Source organism: Mesoplodon bidens (assembly GCF_964165515.1).
Source record: "Mesoplodon bidens genome assembly, chromosome: 1".
In the NCBI taxonomy this organism is placed as follows: domain Eukaryota; kingdom Metazoa; phylum Chordata; class Mammalia; order Artiodactyla; family Ziphiidae; genus Mesoplodon; species Mesoplodon bidens.
Window position 1 is genome coordinate 52,406,057 of NC_138176.1, and position 20,231 is coordinate 52,426,287.

At 44.6% G+C, this 20,231-nt stretch overlaps 1 protein-coding gene across 2 annotated transcripts in view; it reads left to right on the forward strand.

The window, feature by feature from the left end:
- The window catches only part of GRID1 (glutamate ionotropic receptor delta type subunit 1), a 679,283-nt gene that overhangs the window by 616,743 nt on the left and 42,309 nt on the right, over window positions 1-20,231 (forward strand). For both annotated transcript variants that reach the window (XM_081250205.1, XM_081250206.1), the window contains exon 13: window positions 8,747-8,942. In XM_081250205.1, the coding sequence (XP_081106331.1) occupies window positions 8,747-8,942 (196 nt within the window). The remainder of the gene's footprint in view (window positions 1-8,746; window positions 8,943-20,231) is intronic.

Here is a 20,231-nt window from a genome sequence, read left to right on the forward strand (position 1 = left end):
CCCCATGGCTTTTGGCTACAGCATGTCAAAAATAGAGCAACATTTGACTGAGGTGGATGAACTAAAAATAGAGCAGTTTTGGTGGTAGGTGTGGGGGTTTGCGATTCAAGAACTTGGATTTGAACATGATTGGTGTAGGGACCTAATAGCCATCCAAATGGAGGTGTCAGGGGGCAGCTGCCTAAAGTCAGTGGGGTGGATCAGGGCTGGGTTGGTCCACTGGAGTCATCTGTGTATAGATGTATCTACAGCCAATTGACTTGACCAGATCGTGGTGAAGGGGGGTCACCAGAGAAGAAAAGGAATCTGTGGATTGAACCCGGGACACCCCAAGATTCAGAGTCTGCAAAGAGAACAAGAACTAGAAAGGAGATAGATAAGGAGGTGCCTGCAAGGTGGGAGAACTAAGAAATGGTGCTGTCCCAGCAGCCAAGTGAGGGAAGGACAGATTGATCAAGTTTGTCAAATAAATGCTGGTGGGTGGGAGTAAAGTGAAGACCGGGAATGGGCCACTGTGTCTGAGAGATCATTAATGACCTTGACAGAAGCAGCTTCAGTTGAGTGGTGAGATGAAAGCTTAAGCTAGGTTCATGAGAAATGGGAAGGGAGTAATGGAGGCAGTGACTACAGACAGCTCCCTAGAAGAACTGGAGAGTGGTTGGAGGAGGATGGGAACTCAAAGCAGGATTTTTTTTTAAAGGTAGAAGATGTATGTGTTTGTATGCTGATGGAAATGACCTACAGAGAGAAGCAGTTTCATGATGTGGGAGATAAAGATGACAACTGGAAGGGCAGTGTACTTGAGAAAGCAAGAAAGTCTGGGATCCAGGAGACAAACAGAGTTAGAAATAAATAGGAGAAAAGACAGAGCCAGTGTTTTGAAAAGCAGGTATTTGATGGTTTTTGAAAAGGAATTTCTTTACAGAGAGGCAAATTTCTCTACTGATTGCTTCTACTCTCTTAGGAAATTGGAAATAGGGTCCTTGTCTGAGAGTCATCTAAGAGAGTGAGAGGGTGAATTGAACAGGAGAATTTAGATTGCCAGGCAGCATTAGGGGTCCCTTGAGGTTAGTGGTCATGATTCTAAAGTTAGGCCCATCACTGTGCTAGTCTCCAATTTGGATTTTCTGCAGCCATATTCAGCTGTAAACACAGAGTTGTTTTTAAACTAGATTTGATTCTTCCAGAAAGCATGAACTCAGCACACACTGTCTGTCAGACCACATGAGGGGTGACAGGGATCCAGGGATGTACACAGAATCCAGCCCTGAGGGAGCCCACTGTCAAGCATCTCAATAGCCGCATGAAGTCCAGGAGGTAGGATAGGCTTAGGATAGACTAAGCAGGGAGCACACAGAGGGGGCCTGGGCCCAGGGGGGAATCCACTCTTTCTACTGGAGATGACAGCTGAGCTGATTGCTGGAAGGAGGGTGGGTTTTAGTCACATGAAGGCAGGGAACTGCATGGGGAACAGACAGTGAGCCTGAGTGAAGGCTCAGAGGCCTAAGAGAGCAGGACATCCACCAGGCTAACACCCGAGAGCAGGGTAGTCTGAGAAGAGGCTGGAGGAGGTAAAACCGGAGTGCAGAAGTCTCCATGGGCTGAGCACCCTTTGCCAATGGTATTGGAGGTCCCCGGATTAGACCCAGTGAAAGATGTGGATATTCAACCTCTGCCACGTGCCATGGCCTGGGCTCAGTACCTGGCCCAGAGTTATCTGGCCTGACTGAGGTGATCCTTCAGCACCTATTACTGAGCACCTATTACTATTAGCACCTATTACTGATCCTTCAGCGCCTATTACTGAGCCTTGCTTACTTCCAGGGTCTAGACTGCATTTAGCAAATCACAAACATGTGACGCATATGCCCTTCTTTCAGAAACTCATGTCTAGCCACCCCCATCTGCTTTGGCAGCCAAGGGCACCTGAGCTGGGCTGAATCCAAGCAGAAAGTGTGCAAGTAAGGGAAACTCCAGCCTGCTTTGGTGAGGGAACCTTCGTCCTGATGGGCCCTGGATGCTCAGGATGGCTCAGTCCCCTTGGGGTTAATACGGGCATGTTTCTCTTGCTCCAGGGACGGAAGAGGTGACTATCACAGCCCCTTGGAGCCCTCTCCCTGCAGTCAGCGGGGCACGAGTGTAATGGGGCAGGAGAGAGGCCTCTTTCTTCCAAGCGGATCTTGGCTGCAGGGGCGGTTGGTGGAAGGGGTGGACGTGGAGGTGACAGAATAGCACAGAGCTAAATTCCCAAGGCCCAGAACTGACACTTGGGCAGCAGAAGGATTTGTTAAATCATTCAGATCACACTTGTGTTTACAACATAATAAAAAATGCAAATTTTACAGAAATACATTTATACAAAGTGGAAGTCTCACTACTGTTCAGTGCACATTCCTCCTGTTTTTGTCCCTATATTTACATACATTTATTAATGGTTACTCTTTATAAGAATGGAAATATACTACATACAAATGCATTGAGGTGTTTTTTTTTTTTCCTTAGCGTACTTTGGGGATCTTTGAATTTCAGTAGTAATCAAAGAAATGGGATTTGGAGGGAAAAGAATGTGGAGGGAAGATTGGGGGAGGGAGTGAGCACACATCAGCTGGGTACTCGGTACCCACCGGGCCCTCTGTGACTGGCACGTGGGGCACACTTTTGAAGAAGGGCTTCCTGGCCCCCTGTGTCCTACAAAGAGGCATTTTCCTGCCACGTGACCCTCATCCTGGTGGGTCACTAAGTGTCCTCATACGGTGTTAACCTGACAGTTTCCTGAGCTGGGATTCTGATCTGCAGTCACTCAGATGACAGCCTGTGGATACAAAGGAGCCCAGTGTAATATCCAGCATCGCCTGCCCCAGCCTCCCGGGGGGGTCCCTGGTCCATGTTAAGGGGGCCATTCCAGGGGAGAGAGGCTGATGAGCTTCGAGCCTGCCGGCCTCTGCTCCTTGGAAGGCAAGTGTCTCCAGGTCTGAGCCCTGCCCTCTGCAGTCTCGACTCTCACCTCCTCCCAGACCAGGTCAAGAAAAAGTGGTGAAGAAACACACGCCTTCGATGTCAGCTCCAATGGCTAAAACACCCCCCTGCATACTTCATATAATCACTTCCTCCATCATTTTCTGTAACCCTTACTTTGCTTTATTACTCTTTGTAGCACTTTTCATCACTGGAAACATGACATCGGCAGTCGGCCGACTACATCCCCACAGGCCACATCTGGCCAGCAGCCTATTTTCCTGCAGCCTGCAAGCTAAGATTGTTTTTCTTTTTTTGAAACATTTTACAATGTTCGAAAAAAAAAAAAAAAACACAAAACACAAAATCAAGGAATATGCAACAGAGTGGTATGTGGCCCTTATTGCCTACGTACATGCTCTCTGTTCCTTCCCAGAAAATTTGCTGACCCCAGCATTTTGTAATTATTGGTTCTTTTGTTTGTTGCTCATATGTTTGTTTCTCTCCCACCTCCATCATGCAAACTCCACAAGAGTGGGAACTTTGCATTGCTCATATCCTTAGACCTAGAACGGTGCTTGACAGAAGCAGATGCTCGGGAAATAGGATTTTTTTTTCATTGGATAAAGGAAAGAATGAAGACCCTGAGATGCCTTTCAGGGCCCAAGGTTGAGAAGCATCTTGGAGTGTCTCAGCCTTCACCTGAGGTCCTGTTCGCCTTGAAGAACCCAGGTCTGGGGTGGAGAGAATGGGAAATGTGGAGGAGCCCTGGGTTGGAGCCACTGCATGGGAGAAGGATTAGAGAGACTGGAAGCACAGGGGGAGCCCTGGGAAGAAGCTCAGGAAAGGCAGGAAAATGGGCAGCTCTGGTACCCAAACGTCCCGGAAGGAGGCTGTGGAAACCTGACCAGGCAATCCCAATTGATTGGCACAGCACCATTCTTGTCGAGTCAGACACGAGAGAGAAAAGTGAGGGGGCTTCCGGTGGCTCAGTGGTTAGGAATCCACCTGCCAATGCAGGGGACACGGGTTCAAGCCCTGGTCTGGGAAGATCCCACATGCCACAGAAGCAACTAAGCCCATGCGCCACAACTACTGAGCCCACGAGCCACAACTAGTGAAGCCGGTGTGCCTAGAGCCCGTGCTCTGCAACAGGAGAAGCCACCGCAATGAGAAGCCCGCACACTGCAACACAGAGTAGCCCCCACTTGCCGCAGCTAGAGAAAGCCCACGCGCAGCAATGAAGACCCAACTCAGCCAAAAATAAATAAATAAAATTAATTAATTAATAAAAAAAAAAGAAAAGTGAGGCTGCCAGAATGATAGTAAAGGCATCTGTGGGCTGTAGTTACGACAGCTTCAGATTACAAGGATGGGCATCCCCACCTGCCTGTAACTTTTGGGGTACTCCACTATTTCCTTTTCTCTCACTCTTTCTTTTTTTCTTTTTGGCCGCATCGTAACATGTGTGATCTTAGTTCCCTGACCAGGGATGGAAGCCGTGCTCCCTGCAGTGGAAGCACAGAGTCCTAACCACTGGCCCACCAGGGAATTCCCATTCCTTTTCTCCTTAAGCAAGAATAACAGGGCTTTGGGATTTAGATTTATCAGACCCGTGATGACGGCAACCCCACAGTTGTTGAAATCTGTTTTACATGTACTGTATATTGATTCTCCTCTTGTTGCAAGTGTATTTATCTTCATTGCCAATGTAAGTATTTCTGTAACATGCAAAGATGTATTTATACATTCTGTGTTATCGATTTTTCTCATGCTGCAAACAAATTTATCTCTTTGTTAATGAAAATGTACCTGGGAAATAGTAAGATTGACTTATGGAGAAAGGTACGGGGAGGGAGGGAGGTGGTGCCAGGCTGGGTGGACTGTCCTTGGCCACAGCTGAAGGAGACATTGTGGGACTTCCAGGAGGTGTCTGTTTAATTGGAGGAAACTGCTCTCAGAGGCAAGGGATGCTTACAGAGTTCTTCTGTGAGACAGTCTGATGTGCTCACAGGAGTCAGCTATGCTTTCAGCTAGGGAAGATCCCAAAAATCAGCCATCCAGGCCAGGAGATGCAGAGAAGCAGCTCTTGTTGGTCCCAAACCCAGTTTCAATAGGGTTCAACTGAATAAAAGATACTGGCTCAGTGGAAAGCATGGAAGAGAGGCTAAGCTTTGCCATGGGAGGATTGTAACACTCGTCGTTACTAAAAGGTGAAGTAAGGAGATAGGCAGCCGAGCACAGAGCTGGGTGTCAGCTGCTAAGTGTGCATGCCTGCACAGGACACTTGATTAGTCAGTCCAGACCCAGGCAGGCTTCCTTTTCTAGAAATCCTTTCTTTAGCTCTGACCAACAGGCTAGGTGCTTCTCCTGTGTGCTTCCAGGACCCCTCATGCAGAACTCTGCTTTAGTCCCTCTCACATTGTTTAGTTACTGTTGCTTTACTTCTCTGACCACTCATCATCCATCACTACGAACCCCTTGATAAGGCCCACCGTCCATTCCTTGCCTATGTGCCTCTGTGCCTTACCTAGTACCAACTAACTAACTAACTAGCTAGCTAGCTGACCGTGGATGAGACACCTGGTTGGATGACTTCAGCCAGTTGCATCATGCGTGATTTGGGTTTATAGAGACACCACCTGTGACAGGAAGATCTCCTCCATCTCTGTGGTGAGGGTGCTTGGACACTTGTTAACAGTTGTTGCTGAAGAGACTACTTTGGGAAACATGCTAAATTAAGTGTGCTGCTAGTGCAGCCTTCTCCAGGCTAAGCCTCCCTTGCTTGTTTGGATGAGTGTCTTACCTGATGTGAACATCTGTCTTCTGCTGACTGATGGCTTGGAGCCTGGATGGCTGGCTGTTCTTGATTCCTCCTTCCGTGTCCCTTCCAAAACTGAGCACTCGGACAAGAGGATGAGTGCCCCAGGGAGATGACAGCTTTGGTCCATGAGTCATCGGGTCCTCCCGCCAGATTCCAAAGAGCCTTAGGTTTAGTCACTCTGAAATATGATGGTAGTACTCACTGTGTGTTAATGAGCTTGGAGACCTTCCTTGAAAGAGGCAATGTGCATTTAAGATGGGAAGGATCCTTCTACACAGACGCATGGCTACAGGAGCTGATGGATGGAGGCCAGGGGGCTGGCACAGCAAAGATGGTGGTGGTGTTTTGGGATGGGAACAATGACCTCTAAGGGGACAGAAATGGACATGAAGTCATTAACATTTGGGCTGCCTGCCTGCATTCCAGAGATGCCCCCTGAGCCTCTGGCCAGGAGCTCCGTTGCGAATAAATACCAAGAGGAGAGAGGAAATCTACATTTCAAACATGGGGATGAAACAGTAGTGCTGAACTCCTTGGCAGTTACACATTCATTCCAGACTCAGGGAAACTGCAGTAATTTAGAGCAGTTCAGTACTTAGACTCAACTGTGTAATTCATCCTGATGTTTCCCATTCATCAAAGCCTTGTGTTTGTTTGTATTACCATGAGAAAAATAAAAAATGCGGGGGAAAAAAAGATCCCTCTTCCTTTCATTACAGGCAGATTACGACAGAGTTACAACCCTTGGGGCCCTTTAAGCAAAGGAACATCTTGCTTCAATTAGATATAAATAATGAACAATAATTAGAAAGACTTCTTCATCAAATTTGTTATTTTGTGTTTTCTTTCATCTGTAATGTATTGAAACGAATACTGAGCTCTCTTTCTGGGCCATGTAGCAGGGCCTGAAGGAATCCCATGGAGTGTGTCTCCAAAACAGGAGGAAGCATCCATTGCTGGTTCCTCTGTGTGCAGGCTGTGTAGGCTGGCAACTGCCCTGGGTCTAGTGCTGCGGATGCAGATACTGGGCTACTTTGGCTCCATCTACTGAGGACCCAGCCATATAATAATAGCACAGAAGTATCGCTACTAGTTATTGGGCACTGAGTTTACATCATTCACTGCTCTAAGAGTTGATACCACCTCATTTCATCTTCACAGCAGCCTCTGCTACAGGCTCTGCTTCTAGCCCTAATTTTTAAACATTTGGGAACTGAGGCACAGAGAGGTCAGCTAACTTGCCCAGGCCCATAGTGTTAGTGCTGGTGGAGCTGAGAGGCAAGGCAGGTAGTTGGGCTCCAGAGCCCCTGCTTTACCCATTCTGCTGTGCTGCTTCCTGCAATCACAGTGAGATCTTCCTGCCATAGAAGCCATGCAGGGTATAGAGATGGTCAGGGAGGCGGGGGGTGGCGATGTCTTCCCAGAAAGGCGGCAGCCTGAACTTCAGGGTGTTTGCAGAAGTGTATCAGGTGGATGAGTAAGATAAAGGGATTCCAGGAAGAGAGAGCTCCATGGTTTGGTGCCATAGATGGGGACTGTGTGGGATTTCTCGTTTCAACCTTGGCCTTGGGGTCCTGTGGATGCAGGAGCAACAGGGGAAGATGAGATCAGAAGATGGAGGGTTGTGTAGATCAGGTGGAAATGACTGGATCTCTTTGTGGGAACGGTGACTCAGTGAGAGGTGGGGATGATAATTCTGGTTGATTAAAAGGAGAGACAGATTCCCAGAAGGGAAATAAATAAAGAGGGATCAGGTTGGAGCCTGGAGAGAGAGGCTGGCTCACCACTGAGCTCTTTGTTTTTTGCAGTTCTGATCTCTCAGCACACAGAGTCAGGTACTGCTCATCTCGGGACAAGTGAAAACTTTATGCCAGTTGGTCCTTCCTGATGTGACTCTTCCTTCTACCCCAAGGAAGGCACTGTTCCTCTGCTCCTGGCCAGCTGGTGGACCTACCTGATGTGCCCCCTCCCTGCATCATGCACCTGGCCTGAGCTACTTGCTTCTCTTCCATGTACAACAGACTGAGGCTCTCAGAAGTGCTTTGTTTTATCTTCATCACCTTTTGAATAATTGTTAACACTTCGAAGTCAAGAGGTTTCATGTACAAACCCAGATTTCTTTCGTTTTTTCCTTCTTTTTTTTTTTTTTTTTTTTTTTGTGGTACGCGGGCCTCTCACTGTTGTGGCCTCTCCTGTTGCGGAGCACAGGCTCCGGACGTGCAGGCTCAGCGGCCATGGCTCACGGACCCAGCCGCTCCGCGGCATTTGGGATCTTCCCGGACTGGGGCACGAACCCGTGTCCCCTGCATCGACAGGCGGACTCTCAACCACTGCACCACCAGGGAAGCCCCAGATTTCTTTCTTTATTAAAAAACAAACTGGGCGGAGATTCTTAAAAGACAACAATTGGGTGGAACTCCAGAACAGCTGCAAGCTTTGGAGGGAACATGCCTCTTCACTGACACGCCTCTGAGTGTGTGTCTGCCCCACGCCACCTCTGAGTGTCAGAGACCAGTCACCATCGTCAGTCTTGCCAACGTGTTTCTCTTTCCTGTGCTCCTGCAGGAATTTGAGTTGAAGACCTTAAGTGTACAGCCTCCCATGCTGCCCTGACTCTTTCGTATTGTGACTGTCTGTCTGTATGTTTCTACAGCTAGACTCTAAGCTCCTTGAGGGCAGGAAACATGTCTTTCTCATTCTTTTGTCCTTCAGGCTCAGCACAGAACCAGGTTTTAGGTGTTCAGTGACATTATTGAATTAATCTACACTGAGGAAACGTAACTGGGATAGAATGAGGCCCTGGCAAGTGGTGCTCCAGACTGAGGGACTCATACTGCTGGGGGTTGGCAGTGAAGGATGTGGACAGTGGCCACAGCCAGGCTCCGACCTCAGGAGGGCCTTGTAGCCCATGTGTGTCCCTTCAAGTTGTAACATGTACCCATGTTTCATGGCCATTTTGTATTTCAGGACGTTCCAGGACCTGTCCAAACAAGTGGAGATGTCTTACGGCACCGTCCGGGATTCTGCTGTGTACGAGTACTTCCGAGCCAAGGGCACCAACCCTCTAGAGCAAGACAGCACATTTGCTGAGCTCTGGCGGACCATCAGCAAGAATGGAGGGGCTGACAACTGCGTGTCCAGCCCTTCAGAAGGCATCAGGAAGGTAGGCGAGAGCTGGCCACCTGGGCATGTGTGTGCTGTGACGGGGCCATGGGGACTGTCATCCTTGGGGTAGGAGATACCTTCCCAGAGGCATCTCCTTTGAGTATCCCTGTCACCGGCAAGATGATCCATGTTAGCAGCCTAGATAGACACTTCTCATAAGCATGTGGCTGTCAGGTAAAGAGGCACACATTCTTTAGGTAGATGCCCATTTTGGGCCGGAGAAGCAAAGGGGCTGGTCCTTATGGCCTTTCTAAGTTTCCAAAGGGTCAGGGAAGAGCAGACAGGTTAAGCCCAAGACATGGACCTCCCTCCTCCTGGGCTCAGAGGATGGTGGCGCAGAGGGGTCTCCCCATCGCAGGTGAGAACGCTCGGCAAAAGCAGACGCAGAAGACCAGGTGAGAGGTAGAGGGCGTAGGGAGACAGGGTTCAGGGAAGGGTGGGCGCACTGCAAGATCTAGCTGTGGAGCAGGGGTGTGCTTGGGAGATGGTGGTAAGGACAGCAAGCCCGGGATGGAGGCTGAACGGGAGGAGGAAGGGCAGAAAAGGGTTAATACATTCTTCAGCAGTGGGTTAGACTTTGCTCATTTATTACAGTGAATTTCCACAGTGACCCGAATTAATCGTGATTATCCCATTATACAGATGAGAATCAGAGCCGTGGGTCACACTCCTTGTTAATTTTGATGCCTGGGGTTCCAGACTGAGGGGTTTGGTATTTATCTGCCACGTGCTGCAGAACCCTTGAAGGTCCATGAGGAGGAAGGTGGTGGGATGAAGGCAGGTGTCATCAGGATGTTGCTGGTGGTGGCACCTTCTTCCCAATGGCCCTCACATGCAGAGCCTACTATCTCGGTCATTAGTGAATGATGCAAGAAAGATGTGCACGTGGCCAGCACTACTACCTCTCTGGGTAGACCAGCTGTCCAGCCTGTCTCGCTCAGCATCTCTTCCCTTCTGTTCCCTCTTCAAGCTACCCCACCACCTCTGCGGAACCTTCACACACATGCATTCACACACACATACACACATACATGCACACACCCGTCCAGCCTGCCTCAGTGTGTCCTACCTTTCCCTACCCATCAGTTCTACCTCTGCGGAACCTTCTTACAGGCTCTCACACAAGGTCACTCATGCACACGCTCCCACTGCTCACACACACTAGTGCGCACACATATTCATGTACACACATACCTGTGTTCTACATCCCCAGCCACTTGGCCATCCCTTAGCCTTACTGCAGAGGGCAGTGGATATAAGGGGGCAGTCTGCAGAAAGCTTAGGGGCCACTAGGGCCCACCACCTTGCCCTTCATGATGAGAAGAGTCCTCAACAGTTTGCCAGCCCCTCTCAGGAGACCCCAGATGGGTCCAAGGAGAGAGGCAGAGCCTGAGTCCTGCTTCAGAAGCCATAGGCCCTGGCCCCTGAAGGCAGTGCCTTGTGTGGCGTGGGAGCCCCCCGGGGCACATGTGCTCACACGGCAGTTAGCTTGGGGCGGTTTCTCCCTTTCATTTAGCGAAGTTGAGCAGCAGAGAGTGTCTGGGCTCTGGGGCCTGGCACGTTTGGGTGTGAATCCCAGTCCCACAGCTCACCAATGACCTAAAATTGAGCACACCACTCTTCCTGTCGGGAACCTCTCAGTGTTGAGAGAGGCCTGGGCAACGTCCTGTTTCGGGTTCCCTTTAGACACTTAAAACATTTAAAAGTACACGTTATGGTAGATTTGGAATGTTTATATTTAACCAAGTGATATCTTGACAAAAATAATAGAATGCAACATAAATGTGCTATTCCCATGCTCACAAGGTTTATTAAAACCTCTTACGTCCTCGTGCACAGAGAAATACGGCGCTCTCACCTTGAGCTGCTGGGTCTTGTTTTATCCCTGACAGTGGATCTTTGTGGCTGTAGGTGACCTCATTTGGAGATAATGAACACAAAGTTGATCCAAATGGCCTTGGAGTTTCCCTTCTCTGATTTCCTTGTCTCTCACAGAGAGCCAATACTCCCATCCAAACTGGATGCTTATGAAGATTTATTGCAACAAGGCTACAAAAAGAACTTATAAACGAAAAGATAGCAGCTTTTGATTTTATCAAACTTCTATTCATTACAAGGCACTTGAAAGAAAATAAAAAGGCAAGTCACACACTACAAGTGGATATTTACAGTGCATACAATCAATATAGGATTAATATCCTATATAGATGTTATATGAAGAACTTTTACAAATTAATAAGAAAAGCTCAAACAATTTAATAGAAAACTGGGCTAAAGACTTGTACAGGACTTTCACAGAAGAGGTACCACATACGGCCGATAATCATATGAAGAGATGTTCAAAGTCATTAGTGTTTCCAGAAAAGGAAAATCAAGACCATAAAGATATATCACTCACTTTACCTCAATTAGACTTGCCCCAAATGAGAGGTGGTAGAAAGGATGGGAGTAACGGGGGGTTAATTGCTGGTGGTAGTGTACTCAGTACAGTCACTTTGGAAACGAGTTTGTCATTCTAGTAGAAAATGGAACGTTTGCATACCCTATGACTCAGCAATTCCACTCCTATACATCCACCCAAAACAAACTTCTGCAGCACCTCATAGATAAGAAAGACCATGGTAGCATTGCTTATAGAGCCAGGACCCTGGAAACAATCCAAATGAGCATTAACAAGTTAAAAAATAAGACCTGCAATGAAATGAATGAACCACAGCTTCCTGTAATAGTATGGATGAATCTTAGCTGAATAATATTGAGTAAAAAAAAGAGCATTAAAGGCAATTTCATATAGGTCACCTAATAGAAAATAACATTCAACATAACATCCTTTTAAACACAGGCATACACACGTCCAAGGTAATGATAAAATACAAGACTCAGGGTAGAGGTTACTGCAGATGGGAGAGACGGAGCAAGAGGAAGGAGAGAAGCGTATTGTTGGCTCTAAGTCAGGGTCCGTGTTAGCTTTATAGTCACAGTCTTTCCTTTTTGTTCTTTTTTTTTTTAATTTTGAATTTCTCATTAAAATAAATAATTAATAAGTTAATTTTAAAAGAGGACCATTCCTAGACAAAAGGACCGGTGTCCTGAACCAAGGATCGTTCTTTGCACCTACCTGCTCTTTCAAATAAATAATTCCAGGCCAGCCAGGCAGAGTTTGATTTAAGACCTTTAAGACACGCCAGCCTCTTCTCTCCTTGTGGGCGCCCAGGTGCAGGCCTACTCCTGGTGTTCCTCAAGAAGGCCAGTGCCACCAATAATGCCCTCTGGAGCATGGTAAATCTGGAAATGGGTCGTTAGAGAGATATCTCCCCATCATCCCGTTTACTCCTAGTCCATAGTTGGCACCTTAGAAATCATCACCCCCTGGTGATATTTAGGATCTTACACATGAATAAAACAATGTTAAAAAAATACGTGGTGGGGCTTTCCCGGTGGCGCAGTTGTTGAGAGTCCACCTGCCGATGCAGGGGACGCAGGTTCGTGCCCCAGTCCGGGAAGATCCCACATGCCGCGGAGCGGCTGGGCCCGTGAGCCATGGCCGCTGAGCCTGCGCGTCCGGAGCCTGTGCTCCGCAACGGGAGAGGCCACAACAGTGATAGGCCCACGTACCACACAAAAAAAAAAGTGGTGGAAGATGCAAATAAGGCATTCTTTATAAATGCCTAAAGCTTCATGGTACAGAATCTAATCTTTTTCCAGTACAGAGGATGTGTTGCTTTTATGACACATTCATTTTATAAACCCCAAGCCAGCTTTGGGGTCACAAATCTCCCTCTTGCACTTGGATCTTTAAGAAAAAAAGCTGACTGTCAGCATTAGGCAGATGTTAAGGGTGTTATAACTTGTGTCATATAAGTGAGTTTATAGTACCGTCAGAAAGTGGAGTGCACTACATTTTTTACTGCAAGGAGAGCTCAGATTCCACTCTCAAACCTTCCTTCTGCATGTGCCTGTTTGGGTGGCTACCGTACTTACATGCTTATCTGAAACTCTTCCTGTCCCCTGCCCCCTATGGAACTGCTCCCCACCCACCAGGCTTTGACTTCAAATACCTTATGAATCCCCAGCCCGAAGCACACCAGACTGGGGACGGCTGTGCCCTGAGTGAGGGCCATATCCTGAATCCAGAAACTGTAAGGAAAAATCCAGCATATTGGGAAATATGGCCATGATCTTGATATTCAGGGAGGAGGGGCTTCTCCGAATCCCAGACAGAACCCACGTGGGTACAATGCAGGCAGCCTGGCAATCCAGGTGAGGACTGGATGCCCCCAAGGGATATCAGAGGAAACTGCTTTAGCAAGAGGAGGATGCTCCAACTTCTAATTTCCAGTTACTCTTTGGTGACCCTGGCTCCATTTCCAGAGAGTGCTTGGTAGTGGAACAATGTCTAATTGCTCCTAAAGTCAAGGAGCTTGGTGTTGGAAGTAACCTCAGAGAGCTGCTATTATTTTTTTTCCTTGGGAGTGCTGCAGCTTTTAATGACCTGAAACCAATTTAGGTGGGAAATTGCTTAGCAAGAGGTGATCACTTTTGCACAGTATCAGAACCAGAGAAAGGAATTATGTCATATTTGCCCCCACTGCTGTGATCTGCTCCTACATGCCAGCCATCACTCAGATAAGGAGGGAGCAGCCCTTCCTGGGCCCTGGAGAAGAAAGCAGAAAGGGATTTGAAAGCGGAAGGAAGTTTATTTATTTATTAAAAGCCCACAGTGTGCAGTTTTTAGAGCAAACCTGCCTGGTGCCCAGTAATTCTCAATAAATACTGAATTGTCCCTAATGAATCATCTGTTTGTTGTCTGACTGAGCAGAGACACATAAATCAGGGGTGTAGTTGGTGCCATCAGTGAGTAGGTTACCCTCTGTGAATTCCTTGTTGGGAGGGATGAGGTAAATAGCTTTATAGTCCCTTGTCTCTTGATACCCGCCTCTTAGGAAAGAGGTCCTGCTAGCCCTTGGAGAGTAGAGAGAGGCTGCCTTCATTTCTCTCAGCCACCTGTACTTGTCAGGCCTGAGGCAGACTAGAGCAAGGGTCCACAAACTATGGTCCATGGGCTAAATCTGGCCCACAACCTGCTTTTACAAATGAAGTTTTATTGGAACACACACTCGGTCATTTACATACTGTCTGTGGCTGCTTTTCTGCTACTTCAGTAGAGTTGAGTAGTTGTGGCAGAGACCATGTGGTCTCCAAAGCCTAAAATATTTCTTACCTGGCCCTTTGTAGAAAAAGTTTTGAGGATCCCTAGCCCAGAGCCATGGGTGCTCCAGGGATACTGCCCATTGGTCAATGCCATCTGATAACTTATAGACATATCCAGTAGCTTATCATCTAAGCTCTATAAAACTACCTACTAGAGTATATAAGCACATCTAGCAGGTAGTTCCTCCTCTGGCTTTATGTCATCTAATAGCACGTCAGCACATGCAGGGATACATCATCTAGCTCTATGCCATTACCTAAGTTCCGTACCATCTAGTAGCATACAGGCTTTGTCCTTTCTTGTTCTCTTCAGGCCTACCTCTGATGGCCCACAGTCTTTGCCCTCACTACACTGGGACCCAGCCTCACTCCTGACCTGGCCTAATTCCCCCCTGAAATCTACTGAGCAGTCACTATGTACCAGGCACTCTGCCAAATGATCTGCATATATTGTTCTATTCATCCTAAACGGAACTACTTGGTTATTATTGTCTCCATCATGTAGAAATGGGACTGACCCTCAGGGAGATTAAGTGGCTTGTTTAAGGTCACATGGACGTGAGTAAGCCATGGCACAGTCATGTCTCACTTCAACCTTGCCTCTTCCCGTGGGGTTACATCCCCATTTCTATACCCAATGTGTCTGCACCCCCTTGCATACTGTTTACTTGTGCTTCTATTTCTCTTCCTCTTTTACACCAAAGTAGCAAGATATATGCCTGGCTCCCATGTTTAAAAGCCTTAGCTCTCTTTCCATGTGACATAGCAAAGGTTATTTAAGTCTGTGATTTTATCTTTTGATTTCCCAATTATTAAAAGTATCAATTAGAGAAACTCAGATGCAGAATTGAGCTGACAAGTGGTTCGAATTTCTATGATAATAACTTTGTCACATGGAATCTGACTTTAATGTTGTTGGGAAGACTTTTTACATTTTTCTTTAGCTTGATCAACTCTATGAAGTAACATCCAGCATAACCCAATTTCTGTGCAGTGTCAGGACTAACCCAGGCTGCCAATTTATTAAGTCTTTCCATAAATCAAACCTAATATTTAATAACATTATCAAATAGAATACAGTTTAATAGTTTAAATGTCAATCTTCACAGCTCATTGGACTCTTTGAATAAATAGGGGAGTAGCTTGTTTCAGACCCTGTGGCTGGAGATAGTATTTTTCAGATGGAAGTCACTTCGCAGGCAAGCAGTTGTAACAGAAGGTTGTTTTTTCTACTCAGTAAATATCGCTGAGGTCACAAAGTGTGAATGCAAATGCAGGAAGAAAACGAGCCCACAAATCTTATTTATTTCCACACTGATCTAATGCTTGCCCTGGCGCCGGATTGAGTGTGGGTATCACCAGTCAGCACCTGCCTTCATTCCTTGCCCTGGCTCTCTGCTCTGTGACAAGGGACACTCTCATTGTATACACTCCCTGCTGAGTGCCAGGAACCATACCTTGTGGCAGAAAAGGTGGTCCCCAGAAGGAGTAAAGTCTTCCATGGGAGGATCAGGAACTCTGATGCCCCGCAGTGCCCTCCATTTGGAGGGAGAAAAGTGAGGAAGCATCCTGCTTCCATGGCATACTGGAAGTCCTTACTGAGGAGTGGGGAGGGGCTTACATGGGATGGCACTCCTTTATATCCTGGGGATGCTAGGTTCAGTGATCCAGAAGGTTTGGTCAAGTTGATGAAAGGGATCCTTTGATGCAGGTCTGACCCCCCCAGAAAAAGGACTGGTACAAACTAGGCAGCCCTGTGCAGTGGAAACCAACAATGCTGTTCTCTGTAGCAGCAGTGGGCTTTGTAGGCATGCTCCAAGATACATATTTTGTCCTTTTTCTGCTGCTAAGTCAGTGCACACTGGGGATTCTACATGGCTTCTTCCTTCTCAGACACTCACAGATGTTGGATAATCATTCATCTCTATTCTTTTTTTTTTTTTTTTTGGCCACACTGAGCAGCTTGTGGGATCTTTCTTAGTGCTGACCAGGGATTGAACCTGGGTCCTCGACAATGAAAGTGTCGAGTCCTAATCACTGGGCCACCAGAGAATTCCCCATTCATCTTTATACTTTTATTCTTGCTCAAAAGGCACTATATCCCTTTTTTAAAAAAAATTTTATTGGAGTATAGTTGATTTACAGTGTTGTGTTAGTTTCAGATGTACAGCAAAGTGAATCAGTTATACATATATGTATATCCACTTTTTAATAGATTCTTTTCCCATATAGGCCATTACAGAGTATTGAGTAGAGTCTCTATGCTATACAGTAAGTCCTTATTAGTTATCTATTTTATATATAGTGGTATGTATATGTCAATCCCAGTCTCCCAATTTATCCCTCCCCCCACCTTACCCCCAGTAACCATAACTTTGTTTTCTACATCTGTAACTCTGTTTCTGTTTTGTAGATAAGTTCACTCGTACCCTTTTTTTTTAGATGCCACATATAAGTGATGCCATATGATATTTGTCTTTCTCTGTCTGACTTACTTCACTCAGTATGACAATCTCTAGATCCATCCATGTTGCTGCAAATAGCATTATTTCATTCTTTTTTAAGGCTGAGTAATATTCCGTTGTATATATGTACCACATCTTCTTTATCCATTCCTCTGTTGATGGACATTTAGGTTGCTTCCTTGTCCTAGCTATTGTAAATAGTCAAAAGGCACTATATCCTTTTTGCAAGTTGGATGGTATCTTCTCTTTATTCCTTCATTTATTCACTTATTCATCCATTCAATAAATGTAATTTGAATAGCTTCCTCCTAAGAGCTTAGATATGTGAATTTAAGTTCCACTTTCAATCAGATTTAATCTGTGGCTTTGGTCAAGAGAATTCACATCTCTGAGCTATCTGTGAGACTGAGACAAGCCTGCCCAGATGAGTTGAGTTTACCAGTGCAAAAATGGAAAGCGTTCAGTGCGGATTGCAGTACAAGGTTGACATTGAGTAGATGTCAGCAAAATGCCTTAGCACCTACTATATATTAGGAAAAGAACATAATAAAAATATAAAGACAAATAACACTTAGTCTTTTATGAGGTATAGTTGACAAACAATAAAATGCACTTATATTAAATGTTTATGTCATGGGTTTAGACTATTATGTACAACTGTGTAATCACCACCCAAAAGAAGATAGAGTCATCCCTCAGTATCTGAGGGGGATTGGTTCCAGGACACCACAGATACCAAAATCCATGGATACTCAAATTCCTTATATAAAATGGTGGAGTATTTGCATATAACCTATAAGCATCCTTCTGTGTACTTTAAATAATCATCAATCATTATAAAGTTACTTACAATACCTGATACAATGTAAATGCTATGCAAATAGTTGTAAATACAATGTAAATGCTACGCAAATCAGTGCCAGCATGCACGCAACAAATTCAGGTTTTTCTGTTTGGAGTTTTCTGGAATTGTTTTTTATATTTTTCATCCACAGTTGGTTGAATTCTCGGTGCAGAACCCACAGATACAGAGGGCCAACTGTGTAGAACATTTCCATCACCTTGAAAAGTTTTCTCATGTCACTTTCTAGAAACGTCTCTCCCTAACCTCAGAAGCGACCACATATGAATTTCTGGTACCACAGATTAAATTTACTGTTCTTGGAATTCATATAAGTTGAATAATATAAAATATGTGTATTTGTGTTTAGTTTCTTTCACCCAACAAATATCTATGAGATTTAGCCATGAAGCTGTAGATATCAGTACTGAGTTCTTTCTTCTTTTTTTTTCCTTTGAGTAGTGTTCCATTATATTAACAAACCTTAATTTGTTTATCCATTCTCCAGTTGACATACATTTCACTTGTTGCCAATTTAGAGCTATTATGAATAAGGCAGTATGATCATTTTTGTACAAAATTTTGTGGATATATGTTTCCTTTTCTCTTTGCTAAATACAATAGAGTGAATTTTCTGGGTCATAGGGCAGATGTATGTTTACCTCTGTAGAAAACCTCCTGACGACCTCCAATGTGATTATTCTATTTTACAATCCCACTAGTGATATCCTACTTATGTGCTTGTAAGTTCCAGTTGCTGGACATCCTAACCAACATTTAGTGTCGTCAGCCTTTGGGACAGTAAACAATTAAGTGGCTGTGAGGTTATCTCATTGTTTTAATTTGCATTCCTTTGGTGGCTAATAATGTCCAGCACTTTAATGTGCTTATTGGGCATCCATGTTGCTTCCTTGGAGAGGGGTGTGCTCAAGTCCTTTTGAAATTTTTACTGGGCACTTCGTCTTTTCATTGTTGATTTAGATGAGTTTTTAAAAATATATTCTGGATGTAAGTCCTTGATCAAATATAAGTGCTCCAGATATAATTCCCAGTCTGTAATTTGCCCATTCATTTTCTTAATGATGTCTTGCGGAGAGTAGAAAATTTTAATTTTGATAAAGCCCCATATATCAATTTTTCTTTTCTTTTGCAGTTAATAATTCTTGTGTCCTAAGAAAGTTTTGCCTACCTCAAAGTTCCCAGTTTTCTTCTAGAAGTTTTACATTTATGTCTACATTGCATTCTCAAATTAGTTTTTGTATATGGAATAAAGAAGTAGTCCAGATTCACTTTTTTTCCCCATGTGTCTATCCAATTGACCTAGCACCATGTATTTAAAAGACTTGTATTTAATTAACAAATGACTAGGTGCTTTGATTGAAAATCAACTGGACATATATGTGTTGGTCTGTTTCTGGATTCTCTATTCCATTCCGTTGATCTGTATATCTATTCTTATGCCAATAAAAAAGTTTTGATCACTACAGCTTTATAATAATTCCTTAAATCAGGTAGTGCTTTCAACTTTGTTCTTCTCTTACAAGATTATTTGGTCAATTCTAGAACTTTTTCACTTCTGTTTAAATTTTATAATCATCTTGTCAGTTTCCTCAAGAAAGCTTGAGATTTTGATAGCTATTACATTGAATCTATAGATCATTTGTAGGAAAACTGATATCTTTACACTATTGAGTTTTTTAATACATGAACATAGTTTTTCCTTTTAAAACATCAACTTTTGATATTATTGATTTTCTCGATTGTTGTTATATCTTATTGATTTCAGCTTTTTTGGGTTTTTTCTTACTTCTATTTACTTTGGTTTCAATTTGCTCTTACCTCTTCTCGCTTCTTAATGTTGAAACTTAGATCATTGATTTTACTCCTGTTTTATTTCCTAATATAAGTATTTAAAGCTATACATTTCCCTCTAAGCACTGTTTTAGCTGAATTCCATGAATTTTTATATGTTGTGCTTTCATTATCATCAGCTCAAAATATAAAGCATCGGACTCAGTCTTTTTCTTCAGGTATCCCTATTGAGTTCTGGAGGACAACAAATGGCTGTGATTTAGTGTGGAAAAGGGTATGAGAACAGAAATTGGGGATTTATTCTGCTTAGTGAAGTTGAGGAAAGCTTCCGAAGGTAGTCCTGTCATGTACCTACATTTTACAATCCAAATGCCTCGATTCCTTTTCAGTTTTGAAGATACAAATGTGAGAATGTGAGAGAAAACTGATAAGCAGGAAATAAAATACACAGAAAAATAAGGGAAACCAGAGAGGCAGAAAAGACAGTGGAATGCCATGGGAACAAAACTTCATTTTTATTTCTACTAAATGTATAGTTTCCTTGTAGGAGAATGACGGCAGTGGTATTTTCCCTGTTTAACAATTGCTGTCTACAGAACCCCTTCTCTGGGTCTCAGGCTGAGTTCTGGCTGTCTTGACCCTGTAATATACCTGAGCCTTCCTCACATGCTTTAAATCTGTGGTCCAACCCAACTCCAAGGGCACTCAGGTTAAATAGCCCCTAATCCATGACAACATTTAAAATAAGAGGTTTTGAGAGGAAATCTTAGGTTATACATTTATAATTTAAATGTGTATGTCATTTAAATAAATATATGTCACCATTTTTAAAAGTTTAGACTATTTCTAAAAAGAAGCAGAAAAGAACCAGTTACACATATTTTTTCACCACCTAAATAAGGCTCTAGGAATTCTTGTGGGTATTTCTGGGGAGTCTTTTTTGAATCTCTGCAAATGT